The sequence below is a fragment of the Schistocerca americana genome, chromosome 9 (assembly GCF_021461395.2).
Source record: "Schistocerca americana isolate TAMUIC-IGC-003095 chromosome 9, iqSchAmer2.1, whole genome shotgun sequence".
NCBI classification, from domain to species: domain Eukaryota; kingdom Metazoa; phylum Arthropoda; class Insecta; order Orthoptera; family Acrididae; genus Schistocerca; species Schistocerca americana.
In genome coordinates, this window is record NC_060127.1 from 20,624,322 (window position 1) to 20,647,158 (window position 22,837).

The 22,837-nt window shown below is 39.3% G+C and overlaps 1 protein-coding gene across 1 annotated transcript in view; it reads left to right on the plus strand.

Annotated features, from left to right (window-relative positions):
* The window catches only part of LOC124550841, a 382,565-nt gene extending 360,490 nt beyond the window's left edge, over positions 1-22,075 (plus strand). Inside the window, exons 28-29 of the mRNA XM_047125569.1 lie at positions 15,345-15,637; positions 20,914-22,075. Coding sequence (XP_046981525.1) covers positions 15,345-15,637; positions 20,914-21,071 — 451 coding nt within the window. The 3' untranslated portion in view covers positions 21,072-22,075. The remainder of the gene's footprint in view (positions 1-15,344; positions 15,638-20,913) is intronic.
* The last annotated feature ends 762 nt before the right edge of the window (positions 22,076-22,837 follow it).

The window sequence follows — 22,837 nt, forward strand, 5'->3', positions numbered from 1 at the left end:
AAATTTCTTTGTATGAGAAAATTATAGATATATGATGTGACTTACTTACTACTGCTAATTTTCTGCAAGTAAAATTCCTTTTTGAAACATATAAGCATTACTGGAGAAAACTGTCAAACATACATAAGTGCTATACAAGATGATACAAAAGTAGCTGCATGCGCTTCATGGATGTAATGTATACATCAAAATAAGAGTAAAATGTTAAATTAAGTTTGTCTGCAATTCCTTTATTTCTTAGTTATCATGTATAATGTCAGTTGTGGCAAGCATTACATCATGGCCCAGTACAGGTTTTTGGTGTGTTGTGTTTGCCTGTATATCAACTGATGTTGCTTTGTACACCCCTCTACATGGCTCAGTTGATTCTGGAATGAAGTGCCTTTGTTTACTTGACTTCAGTGTGGTCCATTGTACTCTATGGCACTGTTGTAGTGTAGTGGCACCAAACCTGCTGTCAATTGTCCACATACTGCAGTCATTGTGTATGGTATAGTGACATACTCATACATTGAATACACGAGTACGCGCCTGCTTTACGGCACAGGAGAAAGAAATGATCAAGCAGCAAGACAAGAGTATATGGAAGTATCTCCAAACAGAAGAATACCAAACCATCAGACTCTCACAGCTGTGAACAGGTGTTTAAGGGTATATGGCATTTGTGGTGCACAATGGTTAGGTTGGCATCAATTGTACGGAAATGGTAGATGAAGATCCGACTATAAGTACTCACCATATAAGTTCCACTGTAAGAGCACTCAAACAACTGTATGGTACCTGCTTCAGAAACAGCAATTCCACTCATTTTACCTGCAGGAGGTCCAGGAGCTGACACCTGTAGACTACCCTAGACATCATAATTTCTGTCAGTGGTTATTGAAGCTCTGTGCTGCTGATCCACTGTTTGGGCATTGTGTACTGTTTATGGATGAGAGCCTCTTTACCCATGCAGTTGTCATGAGTGCTTGTAACATGTACATGCGGGCATAGACTTCTACTTTTGGGGCTGTCTCAAGAAGCTCATGTAAGGTGTTCAATTGAGAACATATCACACAGCAGGAAAGTAAAAATGGCTGTGCAGAATGAGATGAATAGAGCCTACAACATTCTGAGAGTGGAAAGACATTGAGCATGTCACTGTCTTTGTCTACATGGACACCATTTTGAACATATTATCAGATAAATGTATATACATAGCTGTGTTGAATTTTGGATCCCTTTGTGTTATTGCTTTCTGAGAATAATTACATTCAGATTGTTTGAGCTGCACTTGTGATTCATACTCTACTGGTACTGCACAACTCTGAAATAAAGCAATTTGAGACAAAACTTTATTTAACATTTCACACTTATTTTGATGCACACTTTACGCTTACAAAGTGTGTACAGTTATTTTTGAATCACAATGTATAAATGTTATTATAAAAGTGATCAAGATGGTCCAGCACACAATACATAATATACATCATATCATTTGAGACACAGAACAAGTAACTACTAACATATATGTAGGCCATAAAATTCTATAATAATATAGATATAAGCAACATACTTTTGAATACATTTTACAGAAAATTGTACCATAATTGCAGGATCACTTGAAAATTGCAAAAATGCTGAAACAGGCATGTTGTGACAGACACACAATGAATTAATAAAGCGTCAGTAAAACAGCAGCAAAAACTTGTAAGAATTTATGTAATATGTCATTCTTCAATCAAATATGCACTGTAGACACATCAGAAAGGAAATTGACTTACTTGCTTGTGGCTCCTCTTGGAGACAGGTCTTTCAATCAAAAAGTCTATACAAATAAACATCAAACTTAGCACGAGTCGTGAAATGTCTCCAATATATTATACAATTCTGTTCTTTCTAATAACATTATTTTTTAAACATTTCAACATGAAATATGCCTTTACGTACACTTGATATAATTTTTAGAGTCAAAAAGCTAATTGATCTAAGTGCCAACATTAGGCAATTGGTGATTTTTTTCTTCCACAGAATCTACGTGCTGACGCCTATGTGGAGGCATAGAATTCGAGTGTAACCTCATATTCCCTGTACTTCTCTGTGGCACCAAAATATGTTGCCACCATTAGGTCTAGAGATACCTACACACCATTATGGCCCAGTCTGAAACCTACACCTTGCTGGAAAGCAGTTTTCTGATCTCTCAATTAATTATCCCTCATTGATTTGTGTTTTTTGTAAAATGGACATCCAGGCTCTCAGTTCATCAAAAATGGGGAGGAGAAACAGAAAAAGGAACTGTAACATGAGTCAGACCATATCAAAAGTAGAATGATTTTGCTTTTGTATGTTTTATCTTGCTACTAATGGTATCTTTGACACTGTAGAACTTGAGTTCATGTGTCTGTGTCAAATCACAATTTTTCTGTGATGTGAAAGTCCTCAAATTCCAAATGTGGAACACTTTCAAAGTGTTGTTACTACTGCTAGGTAATCTTGATGCTGCTCGGGTTTAGGTCTGGCTTGGCTAAGCTTCTTTGATTTTGATGGTGCCTCAAGAAAATATGTAGTCAATTTGAGGCTAGCTATTAGCCAGGATTCATGGCTGTTCGACACAAAATAAGACCTGAGAGATTTTTATGCAGGCTGATCAATAAATAATGCCTCACAATTTTTTTTCTCAGAAAATGCTTATTCTTAAGGGTTAGAATCTGGTGACAATGTCAATCAACATTTCTTTTACACACACTATTTTTCTACACTGTCACTTTCATGTTCTATGGCTGTTTGCCAGCATGTTGTGAGAGCGTATTTCCCCTGCTGGTAAATTCTCGTGTTCTGTGCTTGTAGCCATGTTTTCACTGCAGGAAATACACTCTCATTATCTTCAAAGTGTGCCTGAGTGGAGAATTCTTAAGTGCCCCAAGGCCACCTGGTTGAGCTATATGGTGGGTGAGGCAGTGACATCCGACCCAATCCAACAATGTGTTCCTGCATCCCAGTCACGCATTATGGTGTTGGATCAAAATTTCTTTTAGATTACTATCAAATGGAACAAGTTGGAAACAGTTCTTGAGTTTGTTTAGAGTCTTCTCACATGCCTGTGAATTAATGGTCAACCCATCTGGCACCACATCCAAGACAGTGGTGCAAATGCTATCCGAAAAAACTGTGATTGTGGCTTTGGCAGCAGAGAGAGTTGCCTCACATTTCTCCTTTTTTGGTGATTGAAGGTGGTATCATTCCAGTAGTTGTAGAGCCAGTTCTCCAGTCGTGATGCATAGGTCTGCACAAATAATGGCACCTGCATGATTCACTGTATGGGGATCAATGCCTATGACAGGAGTCCCAAACATGGCATATTGTGGAGCTCAGTTTCTGCACTTCCCAATGCTTTAGCTCTCTTTGTACCCAACAGTACTCCTAACACCTGCATCATTACCATACACACACACGAATTTTGAACTAATTAGACACAAATGTTACGAGTCCACAATGTTCTATGTCCATGCCTGGTTTATTCTTAACATTGACTGTTACTCTCTGACTGACACACACAGCAGTTACGGTTGCTACAAGCCACACCACAAGTTGGAAAATGGGGCCAAATTTCTAGTAGTTTACTGTCGAGTTGAGATTTTCACAAATGTTTTATTCATATCTTACAGAAACTAGCAGTACAGCAATAAACAGCCTCTCAAACACGCCGCTAACAGCAATCAAGTAATTTATAGCAATACAATAATTTTAAAAAATTTAAAGAACATTAGTAAACAGGCTACTAAAGTAAATACAGAACTTTGTTAATAAAGTACGGTGAGGTAGTGAAGCTACCAACACTGCCATTAAAAAAATTAAACAGGTCTCAGCAAACACGATTAATGGCAATAAAAGGAATTTACAAACTTTGAGGAATTTTAAAAAATTTTAAACAAAAATGTCTTGGAATATCATTAGAACATCACATATATGATGGATCCGTGTAAGGTGGCCGCAAATCACCCACTCAGGGATGCTCAGGCTAGACAGAATACTGACCAATTTAAATATGCCCATAAACACATTTGCCACTGTCAGGCTGGTCACTGCACCAACTTCTAGCCAGCAAAACGTGTTATAAGATGGCTTAACTTGCTGACAGAATTAGAGCTAACCTCATGCAAGGAAACATTACACCACACAGTCCTGAATGAGCGACCACATGATCAACCAACAAGAAGCATGAATTTACTCATAACCCACAACAGAATAGTGAAACAATTAAACTGCAAAATCTACACCTCCCATCAGACAGCAACTAGAGGAGGAGGAAAGATCACTGTCTTCAATTACACCGGTGCCAGGGACAGGAAACCCAGTCGCTGGAGGCCACAAGGCAGAAGAGACGCTGGTTACACAAATTATTACTTAATGATTAAACCTTCCATGAACTTAACTTGCAATTATGCTCAAACAGGCAGTACACGACCTCCGATGGCAAGGATCCACACATCAGACCACGGACGCGTCGCCAGCGAACCGAACACGCCATGGTCACGTGACAACACGCTCTGTCACCGGAGTTCATGTCTTCTCTGCAACGTTGACGGGTAGTGACCGCTCCTTCATGTTAGGTGTCTCCTTTTAACTCCAGTGTTGAAATAGAGGATTTAAAGAAGCTTGTTAATGTTCCACCAAGGCGAAATGGACAGCAACTACTCGTGGGGTGGTTCTGTATACAACCAACACTCAGGGAGCTCTTCCGTCAACTCAACCCACTCGTTACACACAACCGACATACATCACGCAGATACTGATAGCAGAGAGAAAAGATAACCAAGCAGCCACTTAATGACAGACAACATATCAAACAAACATGTCAGGGGAAGAAAATAAAAACCAATGCAATCTAAACACAAGGTGTAGCACGAGTCGATACACGGCTCAACCTCCCCCTCTTTAAACTGGAAGCATAGCTTCCCAAACCCTACAAGAGAAATGTTCACCTCAACTTAACCTGACTCAGATGAACTCGATACTACTTTCCCGCTTGATTGTCCCGAACTAAGAGATTCACTGGACCCAATTGTCTCTCAATGGTACACGGCCCAATAAAATGAGGAGTCAATTTTCCCAGCCTGTCGACTCGTGCGTCTCTCCCCGGGTAATTACGAATATAAACTTGATCACCAGGCCTGCCCTGAAACTGACACCAACCCCGGTTATAACGAACGGCTTGTCTGTTATGAGCAGTGAGAATATTATGCCTGGCCCTACCCCAGTTTTCTTTAATAAGGTGGGGAGTAATAACTGCCGGAATTAGGTCTTGAATCTTCCACAAATTAGTAAGGGGAGAATTAACAGGAAAAGTAAACATCAGAGAAGCAGGGGTTGCCTTGATGGATTCATGACACGCGGTGTTAAAGGCGAAACTAATCCACCAGACATTTGAATCCCACTTCCTATGAGAATCCTGATGGTAAATAATAAGAGCAGATTTCAAATTGCGGTTCACCCTTTCCGCAAAAGATCCCTGAGGATAATATGGAGTTGTGGTAATATGCGTTATCCCGTTCTGGAAGGTAAATGTTCTAAACTGAACCGAACGAAAAGCGGGAGCGTTATCGCTAACCAATTGTTTAGGCGGTCCGAATACACTGAAGATGTTGAGTAAATGGACAATGGTAGTGATAGCATTTACATTTCAACTTGGTATAAGCCAAGTAAACCTAGAAAAGGCATCGATCACTACCAAAATATACTGATTACCCTGCTTAGTCCGGGGTAACAGACCCACATAATTGATGTACAATTTGTCCATAGGGTAAGCCTCATGCTCCGAACTGAGCAACCCTTGCCCCAATGAATTACTAGGCTTAGCAATACAGCATTCCCGACACTGTGCTACCATCCGTCTTATATCTCACTCCATACGAGGCCAAGTGATAAATTCCTTCACTTTCTGTAATGTCTTATAGGTGCCTAAATGTCCCCCGAGAACAGACTGATGAAAATACTGAAACACTGGTCGTACTAAGGTTGCTGGTAAACAAATTCTAAGTTTCCGACCGTCTCCCACTTTTTTACACAGAACCCGTTTGTTCACAACATAGGGGCCTACCTCCTCGCCCAATTTCAGCCTTCTCCTACTGTGACCAAGGTTAGGGTCCTCTTCCTGTTGCGTATGTAGATCAACAAAAAGCTGGGGAATCTCTCCTAACGCCGTACAACTAAAATCGTCTTCCCCACTCTCCTGATTGTGATCAACTCTGGGTGAACTAGCAAACATCCGACTTAGCACGTCGGCCATGACATTGTCAGTTCCCCTGATATGTTTAATAGTAAATTGAAAGGCAGAAATTCATACAGCCCACCTCGCGATTCTCCCTGTTTTACGTGGGCAAGCCAAAACCCAACTCAGGGCCTGATTATCAGTTTCACGATCAAAGGGTCGATGCTCCAAATAGAATCGATTCTTTTCTAAAGCAAAGAGGACCGCCAGCACCTCGCACTCATACACCGAATACTTGAGTTCGGCATTCGTTAACCGGCGAGACGCATACGCTAGCGACTGCCTCTGCCCATCCCCTTCTTGGAGAAGAACCGCAGAAACTCCGGAGTTAGAAGCATCAGATTGCACAATAAACCTTTTACTAAAATCAGGAACGCCCAATACTGGAGGATTGGCAATGGCTTCTTTGATCTGGTCAAAGGCCGCCTGGTGTGCGGTTCCTTGGTGTGCAGTTCCCTATTCAAACTTAACTCCCTTCCAACGAAGTTCATTAAGGGGTGCCACCAATTGAGCGAAGTGGGGGACAAAGCGCCTAAAATAATTAGCCATGCCAATAAATTTGGCAATTCCCCTTTTATCTCTAGGGGGCAGTAGTGTTCTTAAGGCCTTTGTATGGTCCTGCTCAATACTTATACTTCGGCCCGATACCAGGTGTCCCAAAAACGAGACCTGCGGACGAGCGAAGGTGACCTTTTTGGGTTTGGCTGTCAAACCGGCATTCTGCAGCCTAATGAATACCGGCCGGATATCTTCAAGATGTTCTTCAAATGACTTACTATAGATGACCAAGTCGTCTAAATAGTTATACACACAAACCAACTTCAAATCACCTAAGACATTGTCCAACAATCGCGTCAATACAGCTCCCCCGGTAGCGAGACCAAAGGGAACCCTATTAAATTCAAACAGATTCCAATCTCGAATGAAATTTTCACTCTACAGCGGAGTGTGTGCTGATATGACACTTCCTGGCAGATTAAAACTGTGTGCCCGACCGAGACTCGAACTCGGGGTCCCGAGTTCGAGTCTCAGTCCGGCACACAATTTTAATCCACCAGGAAGTTTCAGATTCCAATATGTGCAAAAGGCGGTAACATGCTTACAGTACTCCATTAGAGGAATTTGGTAATACGCCTGATTAAGATTAAGGACCGTGAACCAATTTGCACCCACAAACCAAGTGAACGAATTATGAAGGTCAGGAAGAGGAACTGACTCCAACACCACCTTGTTATTCAGGAAACGATAACCAACAACAACTCTGAAGTCCCCCCCTTGATTCTCGGGCACGAGGAACACCGGAGACATGTAGGACAAAGTCGAGGGTCTAATGCCTCCCTCTTCTAGCATTTTAGATATTTTAGACCTCAAAACCTTGACCTTAGGTGGTGACAAACGATTAGGAGACTGATTAACAGGAATCGGGTCACTAAGGTGAATCTTATACTGAAGAACTTTGGTAACTCCTAGGTGATCACAGACAAGCTGGGGAAAATCAGCTAACAACCTACCAAGACGAGAAGCCTGCTCCACCGAGAGATACCCCAGATCAAACTTGCCTGCTTCGACCGCCAATGTCCTAGGACCTGCACATTACACTCGCTGCTTACATTCACAAAAACCAAACTTCAGTTCAGGCTTAAATTTAAAGAAAAAGGTATGCCCTGCACTATCCAAAACCAAACAAGTTTTATTAATAAAGTCACACCCCAGAATCAAGTTACCCGCCAATCCTTTCACCAAGGCAAAACATATGGGCCAAGAAAATTCTCCCACGGACAAACCCCCATGAACCCATCCTTGCAGAGGTAACAGCTGCCCATCAGCCAAACGACATCACTGAACCATGGATGGAATCGATCCAAGGCGAGTAATATGTGCAAACTCCAAGTACCAATCTAAATTCAACAAGGAAATGGAAGTTCCGGAATCCAACACACAGACAGGCTCACCTCCCACACTACAGCAAATATATGGCAATGAGGAGATGGGGGCAGCAATCACTCGGGCACACCTGGCTCGATAACTCCGAGTTCCTCTTTTACCAACAACCTGATGTCATCTGTTAGCTCTCAGCATTCTAGGAGCACTACATTCCCTAACAAAATGCCCTACGCTTCCGCATCTGAAACATCATTGATCCTCCTGCTTATTCACATCGCTGGAAATCCCCCATCTCTCCTTAACCTGTAGATCAGTTTGAGATAACTGCTTCCTACCCTCATCGGGCAGCCGGTTCTCAAGAGACAATGCTGAGATACTACCCACTGCCTCATCCAACTCCTGCCAATTGACAGCATGCTGCCTGAAGACAAAATCAGATTTATCCACCGCTCGCATGCCTCTTAAAACTATCAAAACCAGTTCTTCCTCCGGAAGCCCTATTAACAACGCCGATGATGCTAATCTGACTCCATCAACATACTATCGCAACACCTCATCCTTCCGTTACATATGCCAAATATAATTACACTCCAGCTGTTGCCGGAGTCCTCTGGTTAATTTTTTATCAATGACCCGCTGCCTTAACTGAGTTAAAGACAAACCTCCTTCCATTGCTTGTGAGATAAATTACCTTAACTCACCTCCCGCTAACGGATACAAGAGCCCCAAAATCAGCTGATGAGAAACTCTAAATGCTTGTGCATGCTGTTCGAGCCGAACCAGCAGCTACAAGAAATCTTCTACTTGTTCAAGATGATCTATACTTAACTCCCTGATATCCTTAAACAAATACATGATCGGATTAGCTAACTTGGAATACACCGCCTGACCTGCACTCACAGAGTCACAACCACCCTCACAACTCATCCCATCGCGGAACTCTAATTCCTCTCTTCCCTCAGGGAGTCCCTTTCTTAGTTCCAAACAAGCAAGATCAAGTTTCAATGCACTTATTCTCTCCTGCAACACCACCCACGAGTGCTTATCTGAGCCACTTAATTCAACTGACCCTAAATCACGTACCCGATTACCGAGGTGAGCTAACTGCGCCCACACCCTATCTAATTGCCTACCACTAGGCCGAGCATCCTCAAAGAAGGATATAGTACCTCTGAGATGATCAAGCGCCTCACCCAAGAATTTTGCTGCTGCCTTACACTCACCAATCACTTCCAGCGTGATGACCACCGGAGACGAAAGTGCAGACCGTAAACGCGCTGACAGCTATGACACACTTCCTTCTGTGGGCTGCTGGCCAATTCATACAAAAAATGTTCCCTCTTCAACAAGTTTATTCCCAGGCACTTTCGCGGTTCCATAATTACTAGGACGCCAAAACAGAACAAACTAATCAGCTTTGCACCACACAAAGATATCAGACAATGAAACAATTTCTCGAACTCGGCAGTAAGCAACTGACCAAGAGACCGTAACCACACTCTGCTACCAGTGCTGACACCCACAGTGGTTATGGTTACTACAAGCCACACCCCAAGTTGGGAAATGGGGCCAAATTTCTAGTAGTTTACTGTCGAGTTGAGATTTTCACAAATGTTTTATTCGTATCTTACAGAAACTAGCAGTACGGCAGTAAACAGCCTTTTAAACACGCCGCTAACAGCAATGAAGTAATTTATAGCAATACAACAATTTTTAAATTTTTTTTAAAAAAACACAGAAGCTAGCAGTACGGCAATAAACAACCTTTTAAAACACACTGCTAATGGCAATCAAGTAATTTGTAGCAATACAACAGTTTAAAAAAAAATTTTAAAAGACACAGAAGCTAGCAGTACAGCAACAAACTACCTTTTAAAACACACCGCTAATGCCAATCAAAGTAATTTACAGCAATACAACAATTTAAAAAAATTTAAAGAACATTAGTAAACAGGCTACTAAAGTAAATACAGAACTTTGTTAATAAAGTACGGTGAGGTAGTGAAGCTACCAACACTGCTATTAAAAAAATTAAACAGGTCTCAGCAAACACAATTAATGGCAATAAAAGGAATTTACAAACTTTGAGGAATTTTAAAAAATTTTAAACAAAAGTGTCCTGGAATATCATTAGAACATCACAGATATGACGGACCCGTGTAAGGTGGCCACAAATCACCCACTCAGGGATGCTCAGGCTAGACAGAATACTGACCAATTTAAATATGCCCATAAACACATTTGCCACTCTCAGGCTGGTCACTGCACTGACTTTTAGCCAGCGAAAACTTGTTATAAGATGGCTTAACTTGCTGACAGAATTAGAGCTAACCTCGTGCAAGGAAACATTACACGACACAATCCTGAATGAGTGACCACATGATCAACTAACAAGAAGCATGAATTTACTCATAACCCACGACAGAATAGCGAAACAATTAAACTGCCAAAACTACACCTCCCATCAGACAGTAACTATAGGAGGAGGAAAGATCACTGTCTTCAATTACACCGGTGCCAGGGACAGGAAACCCAGTCGCTGGAGGCCACAAGGCAGAAGAGACACTGGTTACACAAATTATTACTTAATGACTAAACCTTCCATGAATTTAACTTGCAATTATGCTCGAACAGGCAGTACACGACCTCTGATGGCAAGGATCCACACATCAGACCGCAGACGCATCGCCAGCGAACCGAACATGCCACAATCCCGTGACAACATGCTCTGTCACCGGAGTTCACATCTTCTCTGCAACGTTGACGGGTAGTGACCACTCCTTCATGTTAGGTGTCTCCTTTTAACTCCAGTGTTGAAGTGGAGCATTTAAATAAGCTTGTTAATGTCCCACCAAGGTGAAATGAACAGTAACTACTCGTGGGGCAATTCTGTATACAAGCAACACGCGGGGAGCTCTTCCGTCAACTCAATCCGCTCTTTATACACAACCGACATGCATCACGTTGTGACTCGGTACAACCGACCATGCCTGCTTCGCGCTGGAGAGCCACGCTGTCCTCCCGTGTCCACCATACTCTCTGGGCGCAATCCCCTACTTCCCCGCCACCACACAAGGTTACCACCAGTCAAAGATCTCACTTCCTCCATAGCAGTTTCCCAGAAGCAAAAACGCAGATATCGATAGCAGAGGGAAAAGATAACCAAGCAGCCACTTAATGACAGACAACATATCAAACAAACATGTCAGGGGAAGAAAAGGAAAACCAATGCAATCTAAACACAAGGTGTAGCACGAGTCGATACACGGCTCACCGACTTTTTACTTTCCTTTTAAGTGCACAATCACCTCCTGCGCCATGACATCACTGGTGCCAGAGCTCCTAAACATAGCAGAAGAGTTGCGTATTTCAGAGCTCCTTGTACTGGTTTCTTCCATAACTCTTTGCCCACAAGGCAAAGATTCTTTACCACCATCAGTGTTGCCAACATTATTACACACACACTCACAAGCATTAGCATACAGACCATTATCTCCAACAGATTTGTCAAATAGGTGACCTGAGAGTACACTGGGATGCATATTACCTTCAGGAATATTATCTCATACTAAATTCCTAGTATTCACAGCATCAGTTAGATCATTGATGAAATTATTCATCTTTTCTTTTGAACAAAAGTAACATTCTTAAACAGTCTTTGTAAACATAAAGTTCAAAATTCCTCTAACAAAAACAGATGGCCCATGAAGAGCATGTTGGGATCCCAATTGACCCTGAGTAGTAATTGATATCTTGTCAACTGACTTATAAAGGGTTCCACATGACCGCCTTCTCCTCCTGTAACAACATGGCATCTCTGCAAGTCCTCCAATGGTGTTGCACATGCAGCTGCACGATGACTGCAGCCATCTTTCCAAATTCGTTACTTATATAGCTGTGGCTTACATGTAACCACTTCCAGTAGAGAGCTGCAGTCTTATGCAATCTAAAGACCAAAAAATATTAACTGTCCCCTCTTTATACATCTTTGAAGTGGTTCTTTTCCTACACAGCAGTTCTGAGCTATTCAAAAAATATCATTTTGAACACACATATGACACAAGACATAAAGAGAACTTTATGCTCCCCCCTCATTGCTTAAAACTGCATGCTCAGTCTCCTCAGTATATAGCCATGAAAATTCACAGTACAATAGAAGAGTGTGACATAACGAATATGAAGATAAATATTTTAAAAAGCAAGTTACATGATTTTCTAATTGAACGATGTTATCACTCAGTGGAAGATTTCATGAAAGACAAAAGTGATACTTTGAGCTGGATCCCTAAAATGGAATAAAAATTTATGATAGTTATAGTAGATGTACATACTGTTAAGTCTGACAAAATTCAAGTAAGTAAACTCTCCACAAAGTATTATTGTAAATGTGACAAAATTTTAAATAAGCAAATTGTAACCTTGACACATCTCCTGCACATCAGACATATGTTCTGAAATTGTGTACGTTATAAGATGAATAAAACACATTTCACCGCTTCCTGGACCATGACATCACTAGTGCCAGAACAACTCACAGAGCAGCCCTGAGGTGCCTCATGGAGAGAGCACACCCAGGATGCCCTTGAGAGCTACAACATCAAGAAGAATCGCTTGTCAGCTTTTGGCAAGATCAGTGTGTAGATTTTTTTTTTTTTTTTATGTATCTACACTATATTTTCATGAGAAAGAACTTTATTAATTCTTATACTACTTTGTAAAATCAGCTACAGTTTTTACTTTTGCACAACAACCATCACCTTTAACCCATACAAAAATAGACTCAGTCTCATTAGGCTTACAAAGATTACAAGTCCTTACAGCTAGTGGCATACTAGAACTGAAGTATGGCATTCAAAAGTCCCTGTTAAAAACTTCTGATGTTTGAAATGTGCCATAAGCATGTCACAGGCATTGAAAGATTCAAGGCCCAGCTTATCCTTAACATTGTGGCAGTTATCCACCAACATAACTAAAATAAGAAGTAACATTCTTAAAATGGAATGCAGTGGCCAAATGCCTTCATGTAACAACTGGGAGCAGTGGCATTTGCATAGATTTGTCTGTGCTAACAGACAAGCAACACTGCATGAGGTAACCACAGAAATCAATGTGGGACATGTGCCAAATGTACCCATTAGGACAGTGTGATGAAATTAGGCATTAGTGGATTACATCAGCAGGCAACTGACACTAGTGCCTTTGCTAACAGCATGGCATCACCTGTAGTACCTCTCCTGGGCTCGTGACCACAGTTGGACCCTACATGACTGTAAAACCACGGCCTGGTCAGATGAGTCCCAATTTTAGTTATTATGACGTGACAGTAGGGTTTGAGTGTGGTTCAGACCATATGAAACAATGCACCCACATTGTCAACAAGGTATTGTGCAAGGTGGTGGTGGCTCCATAATTGTGTGTGCTGTGTTTACATGAATGGACTGGGTTCTCTGGATGTTCAACTACTTGGAGACAATCTGCAGCCATTCGTAGACATCATGTTCCCAAGCAATGATGGAATTTTTATGAATGGCAATATGCCAAGTCACCAGGTCAAAGTTGTTCACAGTTCCTTCAAAGAATTCTGAACCATTGGAGTGAATTATTTGGCTATCCAGATTACCTGACATGAACCCCAACAATATCGAAAGTTCAGTTCATGCACAACATCCTACATCTGCAACACTTTAGCAATTATGGATGGTTATAGAGGTAGCATGCCTCAATATTTTTGACAGAAATTTCCAGTGACTTGTTGAGTCCATGCCGCATCAAGGTGCTGCAATATGCTGGGCAAAAGGAGGTCGAACAGGATATTAGGACGTGTCTCATAACTTTTGTCTCTTCAGTGATTTCCAGTGTGGTTTCAGAAGAGGTCGAAGTACCAAGTCAGCAACTGTACAATTTGTCCATTATATACTTAAAAAATAAATGAAAAGTCCCAAGCAGTGGAAGTATTCCTGGAACTCTCCAAAGCACAACATGATATCCTCTTATCAAAAATTGTGATGAGTGGAGTCACTGAAAAACTTGTGCAGTTGCTGGAAACATATTTGAAAAGGTAGACAACAGCGAACAGAAATTATACATGGTAAGGATAAATACTAGAGAGGAAATGGTCAAGAATAAGAAATATACATGTTGGTGTTCCTCAGGGCTCAATTTTAGGTCAATTTCTATTTATATGTTATGTAAATGATTTCCCAAGTTCTCTAGATAATATGCATACTGATGGGATATCTGGTGTCTGTTTTGCAGGCAATGAGCTCAACCTAATTGAAGAGATTCAAACCTTTATCGAAATGGCTAGAGCTCACTTTCAGAGAGACAACTTAAAAGTCAATATAGGAAAAACAAATGTTATTCACTTTAAACCGTTTTCCAAATAGGCAAAATGTTGTGGTCAATAAAATTATATCAAAAACCCATTTGAATGTAAATTTTTGGGTTTATACACAGATGACTGACTTTTGTGGAAGCAGCAAGTTGAGTACGTCAGAAAAAAAATCCAGTCTATATGTATTAAGGAGATTATCACCATACTTTGATTCTGACACCCTAAGGTCTGTATACTTTGGATTACTGTACGCTTTCTTGTGTAATGGAATAGTACTGTGTCTTGCTACACTAATATGAAAAGGGTTTTTGTAAGGCAGAAGAGGGCCTCGAGAATCATAGCAAAGGTAAAACAATGAACATACTGCACAAGCCTATTCTCTAGATTAAATTGTCTCACAGTAATTGCCATGTATAAGCTGGAAACCATCATGCTAGTGAAAGAACATGAAGTATGGAAATTCACAACCATGATACAAGGCACAAAACTGACTTTCACATGGTTAAGAGAACATTAACTTTAACAGCAGAAACCCCTATGTCAAAGGAACTGTTTTTTATAATTTGTAACCAGCTTAAGTTAAGATGTTGTCAGGGGATACTTTTAAAAAGTGACTCAAACAACAGTTTATCCAAGAATGCCCATATAGCTTGGATTTAACATGAATAGTGTTGTAAGAAACAATCATGTAGTAGAAACATTTATAGTAATTATAAGATATTGTAAAATATTTGTGATCGCAAAGAGTTTATACATTGTTAGCAATGCCATGCATGTAAAATTACATGTAGGAACAGTTAGTAAATAAAAAGCTTCCTGCTCTCTGTGATATTTCCTTAGCTGTGCCTTAATGAAAAATATTAAAATATTTTACAGCTTTCTGACAAATACATTTGGCTCAGCCCTAGTAGCATACACAAAGGTGTTGGATTGGTTATGCTGCTTTGATGACAATTATTTCATTCCTCCATTGACAACAGTAAGAAACCCTTTTCTTGAGGCAGCAGCAGATATGTTTGAAGAGCCTTCAGTTGTCATCAGACAACTGGAACAAGCTAGTAATGACTTCGTAATATGCTGTGAACAAAGTGATCTGGAAGCTATTAGACACAAAATTAACATACAGGAGATCTCTGAAAATGCTCTGTCCAAACTGAAAGAAAATTCAGGTAAGTGCTTTCAGAATCACCACTAAAAACTCTCATTGATGTTAAATGTTTTATTTATTGTGTGTATCGATATTAGTTCAAATTGCTTTTCTCATTTAATTTAATTGCAACTGTTGAATTTTGAAGGGTTACTGCACATGTGATTGTTCCACAGGTTAAAACTGTATTCTTTCACTATGATGAGGAACAAGTCAGTTAGTTTACAATTATGATACATTTTCCCATCAAACTGTGTTTGAAATTCTGTGACTGATCGTTGAAAATTAACTTCATGAAAGAGTAAATATACTGTGAGTCTCTTTCTAGTATGCCCAACTGTATTACGCACTATGTACAAGAGGACCTAGTGTGGAAGTCATATATTATCTTTGTCACACAATTTTGTAGAATGCATCAGCAAAAGATAACTATTCCAGCTTCTTGGGTGTATGATGGCAGATATTTTTAGGTACAGGATGATTCAGATTCCCTGTTTTCTTCAGACATTTCCCCATCTGTTTAAGTATCATAACACCATTTTCACCCAAAGTAATTTTGCAACAGTCCTCATTAAACAATGTATAGTCTGTTTTCATAGTTACATTAATTACAGAGGTATCAGTATCAATTTCACTTTTTCAAATGAAATAATAGTGATTTCTGCTGCTAGTATCATAGTTATAAAAGAAACAAATTCAACAGCATTTCACTCTTCAAAATATGATTAGGATTTATCTGTCTTGAATATGAAACCAATTACTGTCTTATGTGGAAGTTCATGTTGTTACACAGAACAGTTGCGTCAGGCTGACAGGGCTCTCCAACTTGACAAAGTTAAGAAATTCTGCTTACAAAAATAGAATAGTGCAAATAAGTTTAATTGGAAACTGATACTGATCATACTTGACTACATGAGCCTGAACTAACACAAAAACTGGAAGGCAATGGAGGTGGCATCTAAGGATCATTCAGCAGTTAACCACAGCAACAATTCTGGTCTTATTTCTGCCAGAATTTTGAAAGAAAGGTGTACATCAGAAATTGAATGTATCTGCAAAACACAAGATTTCAGTATAAATATTATTAAATAATAACTTTGTGTCATCACTTTAATGTTGAGATACACACTTACATTGCAAAATTAAACCAGTAACAGTAACATGAAAATCACAAAGGCATGTGGTCATAAACACTTCCCTAAATTCCATCTATATCATCAAGTATTCAAAATACCCACCACCTACTTCAATACACATTTGCTCTCACTCATTCAAGGACTTATGTGTGAACTGAAGAGAGTCCTCTGATCTCATTGTAAACGCTGCAATATGACTGTGCTTTAAATGCTATTTGGTTGTTGGAACTTCTACATAAACTTCATGATTGAATTTACCCTTGAGGAGAAGATACATCGGCATCAAACTGAGTGAACATACGGACCAACTGATTATGCCTTTACATCCAATCTGACCAGAAAAGAACTCTGTGAACACCTTCATAGCCACATGCGAGAGCACACATTATGATGGTAAAACATAACATTTACATATCTGATGTGGTGCTCTCTCTAGGAGAACTGGTAGCACTTTGGTAGGAAATTGTACATATATTTTATCCGTTAAGGTTTCTTCAATAAAGTAAAGACTAATCTCGTAGTCTTAAATAATCCTACACTAAACGTTCATATTTACACTCAATCTGCCGTAGATTTTCAGTGTCCCAATAATGCATATTTAGTACATTCAGCTTTTCATGACTGTTAAAAGTAGCTTCATCAACAAAGAGAATTCTTCAAAGAAAGAACATATAGTCCTAATGTTGCATCGGAACCGAGTGCCAGAATTCTGCGACAACAGCACTAGGCTGACTTATTCCAGTGGGACTCGCAATTTCTCTTGAGCTAACGTGGATTATGAGCAACAACTGACAGAATATTCATTATGATTATTCCAGGCTTTTTCCTTACCCTCTGTGCAGTTTTCCAGTGCCATTCCAATATCAGTTTTTTGCACATTCACTGAATTGCCGTTCTCACTGGACACCATCTGTTGGGATACATTCTCCATAAGTAAGTAGCATATCTAGTTTCCCCCAGTTTGTGAAATAAGTTTACTTTTTAAACAAATCACTGCTCAACACATGTAAACAGTGGAGACAATAAAAGCTACATTTTCTCTGTGCCCCCTTTATGCTGGTAGTGCAGTGGTGCAATTCACTGTTTCCTAATTATCCGACATGATGTATTTTGCTATAAAGTCATGAACTTCCACATAAGACAGCAATCAATTTTATGTGGAAAACAGATAAATCCTAACTTCTGAATATTTTAATTGCTCTGAAACTAGTAATCAGATTTTGAACAGTGAAACACTGTCGACTTTTTTCTCTTTTAAAACTATGGTATTACCAGCACAAATTATTAATTTCCAGTTTAAAAAACTGAAGTTGGCACCAAGATCTCTTTAATTAATGCAGCTATATGAACCCAGGACATACTTCCTTTAGTGAGTTCTTCTTCACAATTCATCTGGGTGGAAAATGGTTACAAAAATGCTTGAAGTGAACAACTTTGCAGAAACACCCTATACAACAAGAACAAGACGAGTTCAATATCAATCTCTGTGGTACAGCATTATCAATTACTCCCCACTGGCTGTGGTGGCTGAGCGGTTTTAGGTGCTTCAGTCCAGAACCGCGCGACTGCTACGGTCGCAGGTTCGAATCCTGCCTCGGGCATGGATGTGTGTGATGCCCTTAGCTTAGTTAGGTTTAAGTAGTTTTAAGTTCTAGGGGACTAATGACCTCAGATGTTAAGTCCCATAGTGCTCAGAGCCATTTGAATTTGAATTACTCCCCCATCTGGAGATGTTCATTCATTGTGTACACTCTCTTTGGTTTCTTAATATGACAGTCGATATTATTGTAGTTAAATAGAATGGAAATCTGTTATCAGTGAGATCTCCTTCTGTAGTGCTACAGCCCTTGGTTCGCCTTGACTTCTTCTGCTACGGTATTTTCCGCCATGCTTGTCAGTTTTTTGCAGCTCTTTTCCTTCTCCAGAGCCCACACGAATGAGAGCTTATATTACATCACCTGTCATCAATTTATCTTCTTCTAGTTATCCCCTTATGTCTAGTAGCATGGATCACACCACTACTGCTGTCACTGAAGTTGTTAACCAGGTGTTAACTGCATTCGAAAATAAGGATCTAGTGTCAGTCGTACTGTGCGATCTTAGCAAAGCCTTCGACTGCATACCATCTAACACCCTACTTGCAAAACTGGAATTTTATGGCATACACAAACCATCTTTGGATGTAATCGAATCATACTTAAGTAACAGGAGACAGTATGTATCAATTAAAAATAGATGCTCCTCACTGAAGGAAGTTCGGACTGGAGTGCCTCAGGGCTCGGTCCTAGGTCCTTTTCTGTTTATCATTGCAATTAATGACTTACCTTACCATGTAGGAGCAAATTCAGTTGTGTGTTATGCAGATGATACAACGTTGCTCAATACACACCATGACACAACAGAACTGCATCAGGCAACACAGGAAAAACTAGAACTAGTAATGGATTGGTTTTCTTCTAATGAACTCCTGTGTAATCCTGATAAAACACAAGAGCTAATTCTGGGTTTAACTACAGCTGTTGAAAGCAAATCAATAAAATTATTAGGATTCCACATTGACTCAAAATTAAACTGGGAGGAACACATTAGCCATATCTGCAAGAGAATAGCAAGAGTGTGTTATCTCATCTGGAGACTGACAGATATAGTCACTGATGAGTATCTAAAGGTGGTATATTTTGGCCTCTTTCAGTCACACGTTTCCTACGGCATATTGTTATGGGGACATTCTTGCTTTGTCAGTGAAATTCTGAAAATTCAAAAAAAAGTAATTAGAATAATAAGCAAAGCTAAGCCCAAGGAACACTGCCATCCCCTCTTTATCAAGCACATGATATTAACTGTGGTGAATCTATACATCTACACAGCCCTGCTTTATGTCAAAAGCAACTTAAATGAGTTCGAGACCAGAGAGAACATACATCCCCACAACACCAGAGGCAAACTGGACTTTGACATACCAAGACACAGACTCACAAAGACTGCAAACTCACACAAAATAATGAGTTTAAAACTCTTCAATAAACTTCCAGCATCTGCTCGGTCACTGACCAATAATATTTTCAAACGTAAGGTTTATGACTGGCTTCTCAAACACCCATTTTATAAGATAACAGAATATTTTGAAATAAGCATTGACATTAGTATATAAGAATATTCCTAAAAGAAAAGGAATTAAATTGTAAAAACTTTACTGTAAAGTTGTTGTTAATTGTATATTTAATGTTCAGACCTATTCCGCTGTAAGTGGTCAATGGTGAATAAACTGAATACTGAAACTGAATACTGAATCACACTTTTCAGCATTTTCTTTTATATTCTGTCCTCTACTATTCTCTTCATATCTCCTATCCATTATATTTGTTGCAATTTGAAAAAGTTGTACTATATCTTTCCCTTGTAATAATGCTTGCAGTATAGTGTACTTTTTGAGCAACGTTTCTTAAAATATTTTTGTCGTTATTTGTCAATGTCCATACCTCTGATTCATACGTGAAACTGGATGAACTGGGCAGTTATACAGGGCGAGACGGAACTCCACGAATACACTTTCAGTGGTGATAGTATGGACCAAATCAAGGAAAAAATGTCCAGTAAACATGGGCTCTGAAGTGCATACCTTAAGAGCTATGAGCACTTGTTCACCTTTGCTACTGTGAACGACATCTCTTCCACTGAACAAGAGCTCATAGATCTTATAGTGTGCATTTAAGAGTCCATGTTTACCAGACTACCACTTCTGGAAGTTTGTCTGTAGAGTTTTGGTTCATCCTGCATACAAAGAGTTTCGGTCTTCTCATAAGAAGGCTGTTTCTGAAGAGTTTTGGATTTCAAAATTAAGCTCTGTTTTCTGTTTGTATCCTTTCCATTATAACCTTTCCAATCCTGTTATCATTTGATCAATGAGATCTCTTATACCATAATACCTCATTGTGCAAGTTTACGTGTTTCAGTTAATGCTGATAAAGATTTATCTGAAAGTTGCAGTGTTCTCAATCTGATTTATGTACCTCTCAATGACTCAACTACACAGTGATTTGTTATGTTTACTCCTTCCACCATTCATTTTATCGTCACATGTTTACCTGATCCCCTTAAAACAGATGTCGGTATAAGTCTCCTACATCACGTTTAATTGTTTGTCTTATTATTTTTCATGCAGTCCCTGAGGTACAGTCAATCGCATTGGCAGCTATAGCAAATAAACTGGAAGCCCTGGCCAGTGCACTGTGGCAGATGGGATGTGACAGTGTGGAACTGGAACCGTTACTGGAACTGAGTCAGAGTGCCAGGCAGCTGCTTCTGCCAACAAATGTATAGCAGCATCAGTTAGTTCCTGGTGTTCTCGCCTATTGTAAACATTAATCTCCACAAACAGTTCTCTTAGGTGATAAGAAATACTGTTCATCTTGCTGGTGAATATTTTTCTTTGAGAGCACATTCGATTTTGTATCAATGTCTTACTGAGATTAATCTTTGTGGTTGTGCAATGTATAAACTTGTATACGTATGCTCGTGAACTGTATACATTTTAACATAATCAAACAATGGAAAGTCCAGGATGGAATAAACAACAATATCAAAAGGGTAGGTTGCTTCTCACAACATAGAATAGGTGCTGAGTCACAGACAGACACAATGAAAAATAATGCTGGAAATATTTTAGCTTTCAGACAAAGCCCATCTTCAGAAGCTGAAAACTCACAGACATTCACACAACCACAGCTCACATATACAAAGCCATTGTATCTGGGTGCTAAGACCCAAAACAGACTGCAGACAGTGGTTGTGTGTGTGTTGGGTTTTTTCTACTTCTGAAGAAGGAATTTGTCCAAAATCTTAAATATTTCTAGCATTCTTTCTCATTGTGCACACCAGTGACTCAATGCCTCCTTTATGTGGTGAATGGTAATATTTCCTTTTCATGCTGTTATTATGTTTCAACATAATGGGAGACAAGGAACATGAAATGTTAACATTTCTTAAATATGATCAGAATTTGCATTAGACTCACATTTAAAAGAATGTACATGTGGACAAAACATTGAAAAAACAGTGTTGAGTCATTAAAGGCATGTTATATTCAGATTCTGAATAAAATCCAAACAAGGAATGTAATCTCATGTAATGGTTTTATTATGGAATAATTGATCTTTTGTGAAAATGTACAGAACAGTGTCCTAAATGTCTGTCCTTAGAGGGACATTGTTTTTAATTACACAGCTTAAAACTTTAAATAACTGGATAATAACAGTATAAATATGCATATGAGAAAAGGCCATTACTCATCAGACAGCTAGGAAAACTGGAATACACACACCCACACACACACAAAAAAAAAGAAAAAAAACAAAACGATCACACGCCAAAAAAGAGATACAACTTGAAAGTTAGTGAACACTGTTTTCTTTTATGTGTGTCTGTGCATCACACATCAATCTACCATAGGGGAGTGGTTGCCTTTCCCTTATTTTACGTATTGTTTATTGATGTTAAATTTGTTTGCTTTAGTATTAACATACAGACCAACAGACTCAACAGTCTTCCTTTGATGCTACTGTTGCTTATTGTCAACACTGCAGTAGGATTTTAGTAACTTCTTAGAACATATTACCTATATGCACTGTATTTTCAATCTTTTTATTATTTCTCCTCTCCCAAGCATTTAAAGCAGCTCCTTTTATGTAAATGTACGCTTGTTATGTTTTTCACAGTTTCATGTTCAACTTTACAATGTTACACCATTTAAAAATTACTTTTTCATTAATTTTACAACATTCCGTAAGCTGTCAGAATGGTAATCACCAAGTTTTTTTTGTATCTGCAAGAAAAGAATTTTATTAAAAGAGCAATGCTAGAGCTTTTCATGAATGGCTTCTAGTTTATTATTTAGTAAACTGACACTGCATTATGGAGCGAAGTTTCTACGAAAGACACTCATATTTTCTCAAAACACAGGACCATTGCTGGTACTTCTATAAATTAAGGTGCTTTGAACTTCATGAGCAAGTAAGATGAAGCTTCTCTAAATCTCACCCTCAAGAAGAGGGCCCAATTGCGGTGTCACACTATGTCAACATTTTTAA